The sequence below is a fragment of the Thamnophis elegans genome, chromosome Z (assembly GCF_009769535.1).
Source record: "Thamnophis elegans isolate rThaEle1 chromosome Z, rThaEle1.pri, whole genome shotgun sequence".
Taxonomy (NCBI): domain Eukaryota; kingdom Metazoa; phylum Chordata; class Lepidosauria; order Squamata; family Colubridae; genus Thamnophis; species Thamnophis elegans.
The window spans coordinates 90258459-90277940 of NC_045558.1; the positions used below are offsets into that span (position 1 = coordinate 90258459).

Below are 19482 nucleotides of genomic sequence, written 5' to 3' on the forward strand. Positions count from 1 at the left end.
CAATGTAACTAACAAATTATTTACATGTAAAATTATTGTGGAATGCATAGGACAGGTGTTTCTTGCTTATTTATCTTTTGTTCAGCAACAATTTGAATAATGAATAATGAAACTTACAACTGGCCTTGAAGTTACAGCCTTTGTAGCAGCACCATGGTCACTTGATTGTAATTCAGGCACTTGGCAACCAGCATGTATTTATGATAGTCACAGCATCCCACAGTAACAATCCTCATTTGTAATCTGCACAGCGACCTTCCAAAAAGGAAAGTGAGTGGGGAAGCAGGCAGGCAGGAAGTCACAAGTCATGGTCACATGACATTGTGATTAATGACCACAGTTGATTCGCTTACAACATAGCCAAAACTATCACTCTGCCTTCATAAGTCAGGCACAGAATTGTGATTTTTCTTTTTAGACCATATTATATAGCGCAGAGTTGTCAGTGCCTTTGTAGTATGCAAAGGCTACATGTAGTAGAATTTACTCCTTATCGAGTATTAAATATACTCCAAATCAAGGCTTTGCAATAAGCTTTGAAATGACATCAGAGATTATATAATTATATTATTTGCAATGTTAGTGTTAAATGCAGTTTATTCAATGAGAGTTTGTCCTTTTATTCATAGTTCAGATTCTGAGATAATCGGCTATGCTTTGGATACCCTCTGCAATATCATGTCCAATGATTTGGAAGAGGAAGAACAAGGTTAAGTAGTTGATTTTTAATATGTCCTTAACAAATAGATTTTACTTAATTTTATTTAATTTAGTGATTTTTTAAAAAAATTAAAGTGATCTGCTTTAGATATGCAAGTTTTGGCTCAGTTGCTGTCACCTCTATAATGGCCAAAGGAAATGTGATGCATATAAATCCAGTTTTAAGTTAAAAAAAGGCTTTCGGTATGAACTTGAGGTACTATGACTATTGCAGGGGAAAAAAAGTTATAATTCAGGATTTGATTTCCTTCCACCCCATTTTTGCAACATGGCTATTAGATGGGGATATATAGTCCTTCTAACCTTCTCTAGTGCAGCTATAAGGAAGTGAGAAAAGAATAGAGTGTGGTGCCCCAGGCTTATGAAGGCACATTTGTGTTGTTATTGATCATACTTTAGGGTCGCAGCCAAACTAATCCAGTATTTCTTTCCCATTGCAGAAATAATTTTGCTTTAGTCTTTCCTAATTTATGTTTTGGATTTGTATATTTTGTTTTTAATATAGTGTGAGTGAAATGAGCTGCATCTCAAAGCATTGTTTTAAATTTAAGAAGTATATGCTGAAGCCAGTGGTCATAAAAATCAATTTGAATGAGTATAACTCAAAACAAGTAAAGTAATTATGTTGGGATTTCTAAAATTAAAGATTCTCATTTCATTCTAGTTTCAAATTTATTTTGTTTTACTGATAACCATATTTCATTGTGTGTTTGTTTTTATCTTACTTAAAGTTGCCAGTTTTAAATATCCTTGCGGTTTTTTGCTGTTTCATGTTAAAGAAAGTAATTTAAAAAGATTTACAGTACTATGTGGATGCAAAGGATTGGAACTGTTCTTTTATTAAATAGGCCCAATAAGGAAAAAAAAAACTATAAATTGCTCAAATGTGCCTTTCCCAATATTGGGAGAATACGAGTGTAGTGTATCCTGCATTGGGAGTCAAAATCAACCCAAAGGCAATAATAATCTCAAGAAACCTGGCTATTGCCAAAATCTATTAATTGATAGGCACGCTTTTGGTAGCACAGAAGACAGACATACGGCACCAGAACCAGTAATCCTGGAACTATTAAGATTCCTACAAATGGGATCTCCAGTGTAAGTACTGTGGGAGATTATGAGAATCACTGGAAAGGAAGAAGAGTTCAATAAGTGTGAGGTGAAGCAATACAACCCAGAAATCTTCCCTTATTTAGTTTATTATAAGTCTGCCTGATGACTAACTTTCAAGTTTTATTATTACATTCTTATCCTGCCTAGATGGGTTTGCCATCTACATGGAGCTTGACAAAGGCTGACAACTAATGCATTGTATCAATTGATTGAGCCTAGGTGGCGCATTGGTTAAATGCAGCACTGCAGGCTACTGCTAGATCAGCAGGTCAGCGGTTCAAATCTCACCGGCTCAGGGTTGACTCAGCCTTCCATCCTTCCGAGGTGGGTAAAATGAGGACCCAGATTGTTGGGGGCAATATGCTGACTCTCTGTAAACCGCTTAGAGAGGCCTGAAAGGCCTATGAAGCGGTATATAAGTCTACTGCTATTGCTATTGCTATTGCCTCTTTGGGCTATGTCCTGATTGGGTGATGGGCATCTTCACTTTCCCAATCATTCAACACTTTCCTTCATGAAATTTACTCTATAATGGGTTCTTAGGTTTTTTGCTGTTACTAAACCTATTTTGGCAGATGCCCAAAAGCATACTCATCTATTATATAGGTAGCCATATTAACTGAAGGTATAAAACGAGGGGTTCTCTCTGTGAAAAAAACATCAAGATGAGATGGTGCTAAGATCAGATTTCTGCTTTATGCCCAATGACAGTTCCAAATTCCACCAAACACAAGTAATTTATTCCCCCTTCCCATCCTAGATAACAAACCTGTCACAATCTGGATGTCCATGGATTACTTAGAATTATACTTCAGATATATACCAAATAAGCATTAAGTCTATCACTTATATACTTGAGGTATTTACCAGCAGCAAGTGTGTCAGAGAATATATAGCACAACTCTTCTCTTTAGCATATCTAATCAGAATGCCAGCAACATCAAAGAATGAGAATTCTTCTATTTGTTTTAAGATACTGATCTTGTCTGAACCATCTACACACATTAAATATTATAAGACAGAAAAGTGAGGCTCCACAGATCTATACTGGGTATGCTTTAACATTGAACGAACACTCCCTGAGAATACTAGAGTATCTTGTTTTTTCAGTTCCACCTTCAGTGACCAAGAGTCATGGTTGGATTTAAAGACTTATTGCCTTTCACAGTCAGTGACAGTCCCATCCACTGAAAGATAATTATTCTAGTGGCCAAGGACTGCATAATATAAAGAAGTTATATTATGTCCAATGGTCAGCTGAAATTAGAATGTGTATGTGAAGAGAGGGACTTCATCCACAGGAAAAAAATCTTAAGCCTTCTCTAACTAGAAGAGTATAAGTAAATATTTTTAGCACCAATTTGTATTCTTCTTTTCAACATTAATTATATAAAATCAATTGTGCTTCTTTGCAAAATTAAATAGAAGTCGCTTTATTTTTTAAAACTTTCTCTTTCTCCCTCCGCTCTTACAGATGATTCTGAAGGTAAAAGAAATGGAGTATATATCAGCATGATGCATTTAGATGTAGTTCTAAGTATTGATTATTCTCAACACTTACCCATTTGAAAAAAGAATGCTATATTTTAAAAATAGTTTTAGCACTTTTTACATGCACACAAGTGTCTGATACAAATGTGACACGTTGGCGTTCATGTTAAGAGTAGTCATGCAATAATTTCAGTTATTATTTGAAAAAAATATGGATGATATTAGATACTGAAGTAAAATACTTGGGATTTTTTTTGCTTAAAGAGCTTTCAATTAATATGCTGTTTAGAAATAATTGCTACAGGCAATTATTATTCCTTGAACAATTTATAGGAGCAAATTGACTTTTTTGCAGTCCTTTTAAGCAGAGTTGGCTCCACTAGCATGCTTCAATTTATGAACTTTCATAAAGATAGTTTTCTAGTTAGCATTGTTTATTATGCCTGTCCTCATTTATTAAGCGGCCAATCTTCAGAAGCTTTTGTTCTAATACTTTACTTTACTGTTTATAAACAGTTTTAATATGGTTAATAATATATTTATTCATTATATATACATAAGGCTTAGGTTATTATATTTTATTAACATATTCTGAGCTATTATTAAAAAGAGTAACCAAAGCACATTTTTAAAGAATGTGATTATTATATTGTTTTAATAACAATTTTGATTATCAAATGTTGAAAAAATTGCAATGATACTAAGGAATTTTAAATGCTTTAAGGGGAATGTATCTTTAAAAGGAAATTTGATATGTCCACTGTGCTTGTAGTTGAAGTTGCTAATGAGGCACTAATTATTTTGAAGCACTATCATTCATCTCATAATCTTATAATGTCTTCAGGACTGAAGCAAGTTGCAGAAAATGGTCTCCAAATACTTTATGATGGGATAGAAACTTATAGCTGGTTGTTAGTCTCCTTTGCAGGGAATAGTTATAGTTATAGTTAATTAGTCTTGTATGCCACCCACTCCCGGAGGACTCCGGGCGGCTTACAATAAAAAGGGGAAAGGGAATAAATAAGACAAACAACAATTTAAAATACAACAACATTCATAGTTACCGTGGGGCTGGATACTTCAACAGCCTCCGGCCTGCCGGAGCAGCCAGGACTTAGTGGCTTTACGGAAGGCCTGGAGGGTCGTAAGGGTCCGGATCTCCACGGGGAGCTCATTCCAGAGGGCTGGAGCTGCAACAGAGAAGGCTCTCCCCCGGGGGGTTGCCAGCTGACATTGGCTGGCAGATGGGATCCGGAGAAGGCCTAGTCTGTGTGACCGAATCGGTCTTTGGGAGGTAATTGGCAGGAGGCGGTCTCTCAGGTACCCAGGTCCGATGCCATGAAGGGCTTTATAAGTAACGACTAGCACCTTGAAGCGTGTCCGGAGACCAATGGGCAGCCAGTGCAGCTCGCAGAGGATAGGTGTAACGTGGGTGTACCTAGGTGCACCCACAATCGCTCACGCGGCTGCGTTCTGGACTAACTGAAGTCTTTGGACACTCTTCAAGGGCAGCCCCATGTAGAGCACATTACAGTAATCCAGTCTTGAGGTGACAAGAGCGTGAGTGACTATCCGAAGGGCCTCCCGGTCCAGGTAGGGTCGCAATTGGTGCACCAGGCAGACCTGGGCAAAGGTCCCCCTGGTTACAGCCGACAAATGATGTTCTAACGTCAGCTGTGAATCCAGGAGGACTCCCAAATTGCGAACCTTCTCTGAGGGATGTATGCTTTCACCCCCCAGGCTAAGGGATGGAATAGCTGGACCATTTTTGGGAGGAAGCATCAATAGCCACTCGTTCTTGTCGGGATTGAGTGCAAGCTTGTTCGTTCCCATCCAGACCCTAAAAGCCTCCAGGCACTGGCACATCACTTCTACTGCTTCACTGAGTTGGCACGGGGCGGACAGATACAGTTGTGTGTCATCCGCATATTGGTGGTATTTAATCCTGTGCCATCTTATGATCTCACCCAGGGGCTTCTTGTAGATGTTAAATAGGAGGGGGGACAGGACCGAACCCTGCGGCACCCCATAGATGAGGGGCCTAGGGGTCGACCTCTGCCCTCCGACCAATACCGACTGCGACCTGTCGGAGAGATAGGAGGAGAACCACCGTAGGACGGTGCCTCCCACTCCCACCTCCCGTAACCATTGCAGAAGGATACCATCATCGATGGTATCGAAGGCCGCTGAGAGGTCAAGGAGCACTAGGATAAAGGAGTGACCCTTATCCCTGGCTCGCCAGAGATCATCTATCAGTGCGACCAAAACAGTTTCCGTGCTGTAACCAGGCCTGAAACCGGACTGAAAGGCATCCAGATAATCAGTTTCATCCAAGGACCGTCGGAGTTGAAAGGCCACCACTTTCTCAACAAAGTGGAGACTGGACGATAGTTGCTCAAAATGGCTGGGTCCAGAGAAGGTTTCTTCAGGAGGGGTCTCACCACCGCATCCTTTAGGAGGAGTGGGAAGGTTCCCTCCCGGAGAGAGGTGTTAACTATCATCTGGATCCAGCCACGTGTCACCTCCCTGCTGGTCGAAACCAGCCAGGAGGGGCACGGGTCCAATATACAGGTGGAGGCACTCACCGCTCCCATGGCCTTGTCCACTTCCTCAGGAAAGACAAGTTGAAACTCGCTCCATAAACTCCGCTCAAGACCTTCCCCTGGTACCTCGGATGGTACCGTGCAGTTGGAGTCCAGATCTGTCTGAATCCGAGCGACTTTATCCATTAGAAACTGAACAAATTCCTCAGCTCTACCTTGTAAAGGGTCGTCCGCCTCCCTCCCTTTCAGGAGGGCGCGGGTTATTCTAAGCAAGGCGGCTGGGTGTGATTCAGCGGATGCAATAAGAGCGGCAAAATGCGCACATTTCGCCGCCTGTATTGCCACGAGATAGGCTCTGATATAAACTCTCATCAGTGCTCGGTCTGACTCAGATTTACTGGCCCTCCAGCGGTACTCTAGGCGTCTCTTTTGGCGCTTCATCTCCCAGAGTTGCTCGGTAAACCAAGGAACTCTCCTGGATCCACTACCTCGGAGAGGTCACAAAGGCGCAATCCGGTTTAGAGCGCCCGCCGCCGCTGTATTCCAGGCAGCGACTAAGGACTCCACCGGACTGTGGACGAGAGCGTCAGGTATTTCTCCAAGCGCCGTCTGAAATCCCATAGGGTCCATCAGGCGTCTGGGGCGGAACCACTTAATCAGTTCCTCATCCCTACAGTGGGGATTTGGTTTCCGAAAGTCAAGCCTCAGTAGGAAGTGATCAGACCATGACAAGGGCAAGATCTTAATATCCCTCAACTCTAGATCACGGCTCCACTGCTCCGAGAGAAATACGGGGTCAAGTGTGTGACCCGCTGAGTGAGTTGAACCCCGAATTACTTGGGTCAAGTCCATGGCTGTCATGGAAGCCATGAACTCCTGCACCCCATCAGAGCGTTCACCAAGCGTAGGCAGGTTGAAATCCCCCAGCACCATAAGCCTGGGGAACTCTACCGCCAGCTCGGCTACTGACTCGAGGAGCGAGGGGAGGGCTGTTGCAACGCTTTTGATAGGTAGGTACGTTAACAACAAGCCCACTTGACCCCCAAGGTCCAACTTCACCAACAGGGACTCACACCCGACAAGCTCTGGAGCAGGGATCCTATGAGGAACTAAAGACCTTCGGACGATGACAGCCAGTCCTCCACCCCTTCCCTGGGGTCACGGCTGATGAAGCACCTGAAACCCTTCTGGGCACATTTCAGTGAGGGGGACTCCTCCCTCCGGGCCCAGCCAGGTTTCAGTAATACATGCTACGTCTGCCCCCTCGTCTAATATCAGGTCCTGGACGAGGGGAGCTTTGTGAACCACAGACCTGGCATTTAGCAGCAACAGCCTGAGACCAGGGTCCTGACCACTCTCACCATCTGGCCCTGGAGTGGAACTAACAGGGCCGGAAGGGGGGATAGCTGTGACGTAGTGAACCCTCCTTCCCCGGTAATGGCTAGCCCTGAAGTTCCCGTCGTACCTGTCCCTCCCCGTAATGAACGTAATGCTCGGGCCCACCCCCGCAACCGTAGGCCTCATTTCCCCCCTCACAACCTCCGTTCTTTCCGGCAGGCGATTTATATCAGTCATTCTAGAATGGGAGACAGACCTGGCCCCCCCTACCACTTCTGCAATGGCACTCAGTGGAGGAGGCACCAGGTATATTCCCAATCCTCACATACGTACACAACCACTCACCCATACAGTCCCCACATAAGTTAGTTAAAAACACAGAAAATACAACAGTAATAAGATTTTAAAAAGTGGGTACAGACATCAAACAGGCACACCATCCACACCACATTCATAAAATTTGCGGAGCACTGCGCTAGTGCGGTTTAAGATAAACGGTGATATGGAAGTAGGAGGGAGAGCTGCTCCGCTCCTCTCCCTTCCTCTAAGTCCCAGAAAGACACCCAAGGCCAAAGGTCCAAAAGTCCGTGTTGTGTAAGGTGGTTGTAGATGAAGGGGGACAAGGTGTAAACGCCAGATGTTAATGAGCAGCAACTTCGCAGTCTCACACCCTCCAGATCAAGATGTAGTTCAAAACAATCACCAATAACGGTCCATAGGGGATATGAAGATAGTGTGTAGGGGAATGTCTTGTCTTCCCCCTCTCCTAAACTTCTGAGAGGTCCAAAGTCTGGGGGTGGCTGGAACAGATTGAGAGGGGAGAAGGAAGAGGGCCGGTTGTTAAGATGCCAAGTCCCCACCCCTGAATCTGCCATCCTCTTATCGCTCCTTTCCACAGACTGAATGCACCATAAATGCTCAGACCATGAGGTCCTAGGCGTTATATCAGGTAAGCGCTGAGCGAAATAGATGTTCCAGGGGCAATGACGGGTGGCAAGCGGTCGAAGGAGGACGGATGTTACAAGGCCAAAGCAGATGGTCGCAGGCCAAGGTGGTGGAGAGTCAGTGCTGGGTAGGGAAACAGGTGAAGGCTCCGCAGCAGCGAGGGCAGGCAGAAGAAAAAAAATGCCCAGACACGCAGAAGGGCGAAGGGGAGAGGCTGCGATGGCGAGGAGGCAAGCAAAATGGAGGGGGGGGGCGTCCAGAGGAGCTATGGCGGCGGCAACCACAGCCAGCCGCCCGATCCGCCCCGGCCAAGCCCTGATAGATCCCCGCCTCTCTGGGGCAATGGAAGATAGTAATGTCCGTTTATAGGGTCCCCAAGGCTCACCGCTCGGCTGAATAGAGTCCGAAAACGGCGAAGGTTAAAGTAAAACGCTACCGTCAGCAGCGCGGCGCCACCATCTTCCTCTCCACGAAGCGTGTGTAAATCCGGGCCACCGAGAGTTTCACCGCTCGAGATCTTCAAAATGCCCAGTCCTCTTGTGTTCCCTGGGCTCCAGTCCTCCCCGGGGGACTTTTTGGTAATATTGTAGCAGGTTCCGAAGGCTCTCCAGGGTCTTTCTCGTCACGCTTTCTGCAGAGTGAGAAAGCCTGGCAGCCATTCGGATCTCGCACATGCGCAGAGGTAATAAGATTAATAAGTGTTTTAACAATGTTTAGTCTGAATTTCATCATCCTTCCTCAACAGAATTGTGCAATGTTTTTTCAAAAAATTCAGTGAGATATCTGTAAATGTAATATAAGATTGTAAGTCAGCACTTCCTTCATTATTCAAAACTGCTTACCAGGCTTCCGGGGGAGGTTCTTGCCGCCGTCGGCAGCTTAATGAAGCTGCCCTCAGAGTTCTGGTTCGTATATCTATTTAAGATCTTAGATAACTCTTTTTCCATTAAGGAAAAAGTAGGGAGGGTCCCTCAGCCAGTTAGAATCCTCTTTGAAGTTCGTAGCCTTTTTTTCTTTTTGGCTGCGAATGAAAGAGAGTGAATCAACGAAAGCTGAGTCATTTACTCCGGCCAGATCTTCTCAGCTGTTTTTTTTTCAGCTCTAGGCGAGTTACTTCCCCCCCCCAGAACAAGCCTTTGTAATTAACCCATTTAAGATTAATCCGGGCAGTGAACATACCTGTGAATTTTTCCTTTTTCTCTATTTAAAATACCAGCTTCAATTTTATAAAAGACTCCTTTTGTTTAACCTTTTTTTTTTCTTAAAAGAAAAAAATGGCGATTTTGTAACTTCCGCATTTGCTATAACGATATATCTTCAACTTCCTGGACAGACTTAAGGGATTACAAACTAATTAGCCCTGTTCCCTCGAAGATTTCTTTTTATTGATTGCCAGGGGTTTGTTGAAACTACCTTATCTCAAATTAACGTGAGCAGAGACTCTGTTTGCTTCCCTTTTTATCATGGCACCGAAATCGAAACCCAGACGCTCATCTCAGGCATTTGTTACAAAGCCGCTGTCCTTGCCTTCTACGCCCTCTACTGGAGATTTGCTAACGAAAGAATTTCTTTTTGAAATCCTTAAAGAGTTCAGAGAGGAAATGCAAAAATTTATTTCAGACTTTTATGACAGACTTGATGCCAAGATTGCTCAAACAAAGGAGGATATGATCGAGGTTATGAATGTTATGACAGATTATATTGCTGGAATGGAGGATAAATTGGAACTTTTGGAAGAAGCTAATTCCAACCTGACATCTAAAATTGAAATATTACAACAGGAAATCCAAATTGCGCAAAAACAACTTGTCATGATAAATTATAAGAAGACTGAGTCTGCAATAAGAGTTAGGGGATTGCGTGAAAATGAGCAGGAGAATTTGAAACAGACCTTTTTTGAGGCTTTTAGTCGCTCGGTGGGAAGTCCGGGACTTAACTTTGATTGGCAGATTCAAAAAATCTATCGCCATAATTCGTACGTAGCAAAACAGCGACAACTTCCGAGGGACATAATTATATATTTTGCCACAAGAGAATCCAGAAACGCGATAATACAGGAGTTCTACAATAATAGGCTGCGAATTGATGGACAGGACTTGATTGTTTTCAAAGAAATACCACCTCAAATATTAAGAGCCAGAAGAGACTATGCCTTCTTAACTAAGGAACTCAGAAACTCTCAGATACAATACAAATGGGAAGTGCCGTTTGGTATTACTGTTACATTTGATAACCAAAAACATTGCCTCAACTCTGTTTGGGAAGCCCGAGATTTCTATTACAATATTCTGAAGGCGGGACTTCCTGAATTACCCGGACATGGAGAAAGACAAGGAGAAGGAGAAGAGAAACAGCGGAACACGTGGCTACAAGGCGAGAGGCATTGCTTTCCCCCTCCGGAAGGGCAGAAGAGTAGAGAATAAAGACTTAGTTATGCTTCTAAAACATTTGCTTAATTTTTAATCTGAATAATACTTTGTGATTTCTGTCTTGGGTAAAACGGTATAGCTGCATACTGACGAAGAGACATTGAGACTGAAAGAGACTGAAAGAAGTGGCGATGATTTTGGAATATATATTGTATGGGATTTAAACAGGACTCGATGGATAACTTTGAATTTCTACTTAATTGTTCATGATTTATTTTTTAGGGTGAGGAGAGCGGAGATCGTGATCTTCTTGGATTGTGGTTCGGGTTGAATGGAGCTGGGAAGTGTGGGGTAGATGGGAGGGTAGTGAAGGTTTAAGTAGAGTTTATTTTGAGACAGAAAGTAAGCTGATCTTTGTATAAATTGTTATTTGAATATAATGTTTGGAAAGATATACCTATAGAGTCTGCAGGAAGGTGAAGCAAATATAAGAGGAGTACGGATGAAAATAAAATATATATATGGACACGGGTAAAGGCAGGATGGGAGGAGTTGGAAAAGGAAACCGAGAGAAGTATTTGAATGTTTAAATGGTTTAATAGAGAAGGAGGTAAAAGAGATAAATCAAAGGTTTGGATATTTAGATAAAGAGATAAGGCCTTCGCTGGAATTCCATTTAATTAACTTACTTGGTTTCAATATAATTTGAAATCCTGCAAGTAATAAAATAACTGAAATTAGGAATGAGGTACATTGTTTAAGATTTAAAAATGATGGGAAGCTGAGTTTAATGTAGAGAATTTGTTGATTTTTCCCGTTTTTCCTTTTTTTTGTGTGTGTGTGTGGTTTTTTTCTTTTTTTACTATTTCCTTTTTTTTTGTTTTTCATTTATCTTTTATCTTTTAATTCTAAAGTTATTTGATTTTAATATACTCCAGACTGTGCTTGATAAAAAGTTATGCCGGGTATGGGACCTGGGAAGCCGAAAGGGGGTTAGGGAGGGGGGTTTAGGGGGGGGAGGGGGGAGGGTGGAAATACAGTCCCAATTTTCAGAACAATAAGAATGCACTTGTATACTGTTGCTCTCTTTTCTTTTTTTTCTTTTTTCTTTTATTTTCTCTTTTTTCTTTTCATTTTTCTTAATTTTAGGGTAAAATATAAACTGAATAGATTAATGAATTGTAGAGATACACCAAAGTGAGGAGTAGAGGGAAAGAAGAGGGAGAAGTAAAGAGGGAGTGAGAGGGGAATGTAAGGAGGGTGAGATGGAGGGAAGGGGAGAAAGGAATGTTTGAGGGGGAAGGGAAGTAGAAGAGGGGAATGTTGGAGGGGAGAATTGAAAGTTGGAGGGGGAGAAGAAAGGGTGTATGGGGGATTGAAGTGCTATGTTGGCTTTCTATGGTGGAAGATGAGTTGTGTTCATTGATTTTCCTTTTTTTTTTAAAATGCACAGTATATAAGTGATTGTATAAAATGAAAATGAAATAAACAGGAAATTTCTCCTTAAAAAACTGCTTACCAGAAATTACTTATTTAAATACCTTAGTTGTGATTGGGTAATAGATTTTATGTTCTTACCTAAAGAAAAGTATTTTTACCTAATTTTGAATAGTTTACCCCAAGTTTGGAAAGCATTGTTGTAGCTAAGTAGGTCTAGAAAAATTCCTACCCTGCAGAGCATTTACTATAGTAACCTATTGAGGCAAATGAGAGAAGGAAGTACAAGCACCAATAGCCAACTACTATGTGTAAGTGTTTGGAGCAGCACATGTTTTTATTAGAAATTGTAATCAGTGTACAGCCAACATAAAACAAGAATTTTTTTTTTAAAAAATCGTCATTTTCTACTTCACTGTAATTCTTGCTGTCATTTCCTGCATAATGTTTCCTTTTTTCTTTTTTAACTTCCTGAAAGTCCGATCAACTCCAGTACTTGGGATTGGAAGTACAGGTAGTCCTTGACTTACAACAGTTCACTTAGTGACTATTCAAAGTTACAACGGCACTGAAAAAATGACATGAACATTTTTCACGCTTATCACTGTAGCAGCATCCCCATGGTCACATGATTTACATTCAGATGCTTGACAATTGGTTCATATTTGCAGTGTCTTGGGGTCATGTTATTCGCTTGCTGGTAAGCAAAGTCATTGGGAAAACTAGATTCACTTAACCTCGTTACTAATTTAACAACTGCGGTGATTCACTTAACAAATGTGACAAGAAAAGTCCTAAGAAAGGGCAAAATTCACTTAACAAATTTCTCACTTAGCAACATACATTTTGGGCTCAATGGTGATCATAAGTCAAGGACTACCTGTATATCATTTTGAAACCTTTCAACTTTTGAATGTATCTGATCCCAAACTGTACATTCGTAAAATAGCAATGTTACACTAGGCTTCTTTATATTTTTTTTAGGAAATAGAGCATGATCCACTGCTCTATTTGTGAATGTTTAAGATTACAAATAGTCTTTAAAGTCTTGTTTATTACATCTTGTGCCCCCAAGTGCTTTAAGATAAGTGATAAAATGGTAGGAAAAACACTAATGGTTGGTAGTAAAAGAAAAATATGCCTAAACATAATTAAGAAGCCTTATGGAGGATAGCATAGACATTGACCAGAAAAATAACTCTGTAATACAGCAGAAAATGCCCTAGGATTAACTTTTTATATCTATTAGTAGGCTGAGAATCCATATAATCAAATGAGATTCTTCATTGGATCAAAAGCCTGTATACATGGTTATAAGTGCTATATAATATCTCTTATTTTGCCCTTTGTTTGTGGGTAAATTGTTGCACACTATAGTCATCCCAAAGGTGCTTTTTCAAGAGGAAATTGAACTTTCTTGTTTTTATTTGAAAACGTTTTGCTTCTCATCCCAGAAGCTTCTTCAGCTAGGGTCATACTTGAGGCCTGTGATGGCAAATCTCTGGCATGCATGCCATAGGTGGCATGCGGAGCCATTTGTTAGGGCACGCAAGGCATTGCCCTGTCAACTCCAGTGCATATGTGCGCACTGGCTTGCTGACTTCAGCCTTCTTTTGAAGCCGCTTTTTGCCCTCTGGAAGCTTCCTTGAAGTCTCCAGAGGGCGAAAAACTGGCCCTATAGGCATACCGGAAGTTTGGGAACAGATTTCCAGTTTACTTGTAGGGCCTTTCTTCGCCCTCCAGAACCTTCAGGAGGCTTCCCTGAAGTCTCTGGAGGGCAAAAAACGGCCCTATGAGCAAACTGGAAGTCTGGTTTTTCCATAAGGCCTTTTTTCACCCTCTGAGGCCTTCAGGGAAGCCTCCTGAGAGCTCCGGAGGTTGAAAAACAGCCCTACGGACAAACTAGAAGTCACCAATCCCGAACCTCTGGGTTCCCTTAGGGCTGTTTTTCGCCCTCTGGAGGCCCTGGAAGCCCCTGAAGCCTCCGGAGGGCCTCCGGGGAGGTGAGGACTCCCCTGTTTTTGCCCTCAGAAAGTCTCTCGAGCCTGGGGAGGTCGAAAAAACCATGCTAAAAGGGGTGGGGTGGGGTGGCACATGCATAGCATCATGGTGGTGGCACGTCCACCCACGACTCCCCTGCTTTTGGCACAGGATCCAAACAAGGTTAGCCATCACTATTCTAGGCAGTTAGCAAGCACCAGTATATGCATAAAATTGGAAAGAAATATGACTTGCTCCTATTGATATGAGAATAAGATCAGTGGTACAGTATTCATGTCCCTAGTGTTTTCTTTATTTTTCACATTACATCTCTTCTACCATACACTACTTTTTAAAAATTGTACTGTAAACATTGAGTCAATCTTTCAGTAAATATAGTTGACAGCTCTCCTTTGTTTTTTCATTGAAAAAAATGGAAATGGTGGTCACGGAGGACATTCTAGTCTCTCTTACAATTTAGAATTATTTGTCATAATGACTAATAGTAATCCATTTAATTTAATTAGCAATACATTTTTGTGTTCAGTGGTATGTAGCATATTTATTGCATAGTTAATGGGTTTTTAATTTGTAATTAAAGGGTAAATATTCCATAGTTATGAAATAAATTCCACAATTTATGTCAACTAGATTTTCCATTTTGTTCTAAGTCTTTAAGGTCTGAAATAGAGTTATAGTAATTCAGTCATGCAGTGATAAACTCTATTACTAGGACTTGTTTAGATTTTATTTCATCTCATCCAGTCCCTTGTACATATCAAACATACAACAAAGAATTCCAAAGTACCTCCTGCTTGGCCCAGATCAGAGATGCTTAACGAGTATCTTTTACATCTTCAATTATCACTGCATATGCTCTCCATTGCAAACTAAATGACAACTTCGCCCAAAAGTTTCATATGATTATTGACCAAAATCTATGTAATAGTGGCAAATATCTGTAGCTCAGGTGTAGGATGAGGATGAAGGTTTGTTCTCTGAGCTTGTGGGTTGGTTTCTGAACATTTTGTTAGTCTCTCTCCACACCGACACCAAACAGTATTAGTTCAATTGGAACAACACAAAAATTGTCAGCCATGCTACCGCCTGCTACGCTCGTGAGTTCATTGAAGCCTGGCACTCCACAAGTAATTCCATCAAACAGACTCATTGACCTACAACTAATCCATAACCCCTCAGAATCCAAATCAACCACACAGCCAATCAGAGACAGCATCAACCCTCAACCAACTCTTGCAACCTCCCACCAGCAGTTCACTTCCCAATGACCCTAACCTCATGAAATCTCCTTATCACAAGACCAATCACAAAACCCACTGATGACTCACAGCTGATCCATCACAAGACCCTCACTTGACACACCCATACCTGAAGCCCTTATAAACAGAAAAAACACTGACACTGGCATCCTCTAAACTCAGCTGAAGATGTTACCCAGCCTGGTAACTAAACATTCAGAAACCAACCCACAAGCTCAGAGAATGAACCTTTACCCTCAAAATTTATGGTTCCCTCACTTCCTACCCTCTACTAGCTGGAAGTTGAAGGCGTACTACCCCTATAAGACAATGCTAACTTTCATAGACAATCTAGAAGGGTACTAGTTCATGTTATCAAATGCTACTGAGGAATCTAAAAGGACACATTGCCCTCATCCATATCCACATCTAATGTTTTCATCATAACTGAGCTGAAACCCATGATAGCGAACCTATGGCACACATACCACAGGTGGCATGCAGCGCCTTCTCTGGATACCTGAGCCATTGCCCTAGTTCAGTTCCACCATGCATGCGTGTGTGCCTCCCTCCAGCCAGCTGGTCATTGGGTCTCTGGCATGCATGCGAGGGGAGATACCCATGCCTGCACGGGGTGGGGCACATGCAGGGGTAGCCGCATGTACATTGCATTTTGGGGATTTTGGCACGCATGTACACCCGCTTTGGGCACTCACTCTGGAAGCGATTAGCCATCACTGGCCTAAAACATCATTCAACCAATATTCTCTATAATTACACTACCTTCTTTAGAATGCCCCCCCCCCCCCCCGAAAATTGGAAACTTGCAGAAATTATGCAGTACATTATTTAATAAATGATTCATTCAGAAAATGCTTTTGAACTTTAAACCATTCGATGAAATTGTTTTTTGCCTAAGAGATTCCTGTTTACGAAATTCAATTAGTGTGTCTTTTACTGAATATGAATAGTTAAGGTAGTCTTAGATAGAGCATTGTTATATTTTTGAATATTTATTTAATAGTTCATTGGGTTTGTTTTCTTTGGCATTTACTACTAAGTCTATAAACTATAACGCCTAAAGTCCTGAAATAAAGTCCCCTCGCCCATGCCTACACGGTGGTGGGACATGTGCAAGGGTAGACGCACGCACATTGCATTTTGGGGTTTTTGGCATGCACGCACACCCGCTTTGGGCACTCACTCCGGAAATGATTAGCCATCACTGGCCTAAAACATCATTCAGCCAAGATTCTTTATAATTATACTACCTTCTTTAGAATTCATATTTTTATAATATGAAATGTGTGTGTGTGTGTAATTGTTCAATTTCACTTTTTAATATCTATATTATATTTTCTTTAAACTATCTTTGTTGAGTCCTCTGATTTGTACTATTTTTAATATTACAGAAGAAAATTCACAGAAACAAACAGAAGATTTTGGAAGTCAGTTTACTGAAATTTTCATTAAGCAACATGAAAATATCACTCTTCTGTTGACTTATTTAGAGGTGAGATTTTTTTTTAATTATTAAATAAATATGTCATTTAACTGAGTGACATTGTCATAAATAAAATATAACAGAATAAAAAAAATTGAAAGGGCTCTTGGAGCCCTTCTAATCTAACCCTCTGCTCAAGCAGGGATATTATTCTGGACAAATGGCGTCCAGTCTCTTAAAATCGCCAGTGATGGAGCACTCACAACTTCTGGAGGCAAACCATTTCACTGATTAATTGTTCCAGAAAATTGCTCCTAATTTTAGAATTGATATCCTTTTGCTAAACTTACTTTTTGTCTTGTCCTCAGGTGCTTTGGAGAATAGGTTTACCATCTGTTCTCTGTGACAGCACTTCAAATTTTGGAAGTCTGTTATTATGTCATTCTTAGTCCTTAATTTTGAGGCTTCGATGTTGATGTTGAAACGTTGGAAAAAGTGCAGAGTAGAGCAACTAAGATGATTAAATGCCTGGAGACTAAAATATTCAAAAAATGGTTGCAAAATTTGGCTATTGTTAGTTTAGAGCAGGGGTGTCCCTACTCTAGACTAACTATAGACTAATACCTGCGGGGTGCTAGGTCTGTGGTGCCTCTGACAATGCAAACATGTATGGGCCATGTGTGGCCTTCCCAAACTCCATTTTCGCTGGTAGAGGGTTGCAGGATGCCACTGCAGCCAAAAACAGAGCTTGAGAACCCGTTTTCAATGCCCACTCTAGCCACGCCCACCCAGGCCTCTTGAGGTCAAACACAACCCTGATGCAGACCTCAATGAAATCAAATTTGACACTCCTAGTCCAGAGAAAAGAAGGGTGACATAATAGCAGCATTCCAGTATTTGAGAGGCTGCCATAAAGAAGAGGAGGGTTAGCTTATTTTCCAAAGCACCAGAAGGCAGGGCAAGGAACAATGGAGGGAAACTAATCAAGAAGAGAAGCAGCTTGGAATTAAGAAGAAACTTCTTAACTATGAGAACAATTAACCGTGGATCAGGTTGCCTTCAAAATTTGTGAGTGCTTCTTTACTGGAGGTTTTTAAGAAGAGACTGGCAGCCACTTGCCTGAAATGGTATAGCAAGGGGTTTGACTAAAAGATCTCAAAGGTTCCTTCCAATTCTATTTTGAATTGAAATTGAATTTTGTTCATTAGATTAGACATTCCCAGTTTTGCAACAGTTATCATACATTTTAGCTTTCAGCTCTCTAATCATCTTTATTGCCCTTTGCACTCTTTGTAGAGTCTCAATTTTTTTTTCTTTTTTTTGTATTGTGGTGACCAAAGCTGGACACAGTATTCCAAGTGTAGTCTTATCAAGGCAGTATAAAATAGTACTAATACATCATGTGATTTTTGAAACTATCCTTCTATTGATGCAATCTAGGATTGCATTGGCTTTTTTGACAACTCCAGCACACTGCTGGCTCATATTTAAGTGGTTCCCACTAGAACTCCTAGATCCCTCTTACAGTTACTGCTGTTACAGGGTAGTGTACATAGGTACTTACGATCACCATTGGAATCAGAATTTCCATTGCTGAGCAAGGCAGTCAATGTGAGTTGTACCCAATTTTACAACATTTTTAACCAGGATTGTTAAGCAAGTTATTGCAGTTGTTTAGTGAATCATGCAGTCATTAAGGAAATCCCCTTTGGTAAATTGACTTTGCTTGTCAAAAGCCAACTGGGAACATTACAAATGATATTCACATGATGCTGGGATGCTGCAAATGTCGTAAATACATGCCATTTGCCTGACACCCAGATTTTAATTTCATGGCCAGGGGGATGTTGCTGTGGTCATAAGTGCAAGCATTGGTTGTAAATAACTTTTTTTCATCATTGTTTTAACTACAAATGGTAAGTAAATGAATGGTTACAAGTCATGGACTACCTTTTTTCAAGAGCATTTTATATCAATGTTGATGATTATTTCAAAACTTTTGAACAGAGATAAGCTATTATTCTATTGCCTGCTATAGCTAGAATTAGACATTTCACAACAAATACATACCATATTTTTCAGATTATAAGACGCATCGGAGTATCAGCTGCACCAAGATTTTGAAGAGGCAAATTAAAAAAAAAAGTTTTTGTACTCTGCAGACCTCCCAAAAACGGCCCATTTTTCACAAAAACAGGCCCATTTTTCATTTTAAAAAAGGGCATGCACAGCATTTAGGAGGCTTATAGAGTGCTCCTGGGGGCTGGGGGGAGGGCAAAAACGAGCAAAAAATGCCCGCACTCAAGCAAACTGGCAGTAAAGCCGCCCAGAACCCACTCCTGATGCATCCTCATCCACACACTCGCTGTCTCCACTCATTTTCACATTATACGTGCACCCAATCCGTAAAACTCAGGATCCAATGATGACTTCCAACAAATATATCTTCAGCAGTGCTTTTACCAGTCTCCTGTTACAAGTCGTGAAACAAGCTTTTAGTCTTCTTCTGTATCAATATTGGGCTAAGGGGCACACGCCACTGATGCTAATAATATTCAGTCCTTAGGCTGAACAGCATCTCATTTCTTCCATAAGTTTTCCTTTCCTCTTGGTTATTGTGGATTGCATAAGTTACTGGACTTTTCACATGTTCCATGATCTTGTCTTTGCCCAATGATTTGGTAATGTTCATCATGTTTCCCACTTCTCTTCAATTTGTCCACATTGTCTGCATTGTGAAGGTCAGAAAGAAAACAGGGGTGGGGTGGACAGGAAAGTGTTGTATGCAATATGCCAGTATGTCAGAGCTGGGTGGTGCACCAGAAACTAATCTTTTCTGTTCT

General features: G+C 41.3%; 1 protein-coding gene across 3 annotated transcripts in view; it reads left to right on the forward strand.

The window, feature by feature from the left end:
• The window catches only part of USO1 (USO1 vesicle transport factor), a 57105-nt gene that overhangs the window by 4913 nt on the left and 32710 nt on the right, over positions 1-19482 (forward strand). For 2 of the 3 annotated variants that reach the window (XM_032235214.1, XM_032235215.1), the window contains exons 4-5: positions 630-709; positions 16608-16708. In XM_032235214.1, the coding sequence (XP_032091105.1) occupies positions 630-709; positions 16608-16708 (181 nt within the window). The remainder of the gene's footprint in view (positions 1-629; positions 710-16607; positions 16709-19482) is intronic. The other variant, XM_032235216.1, reaches the window with a different exon arrangement.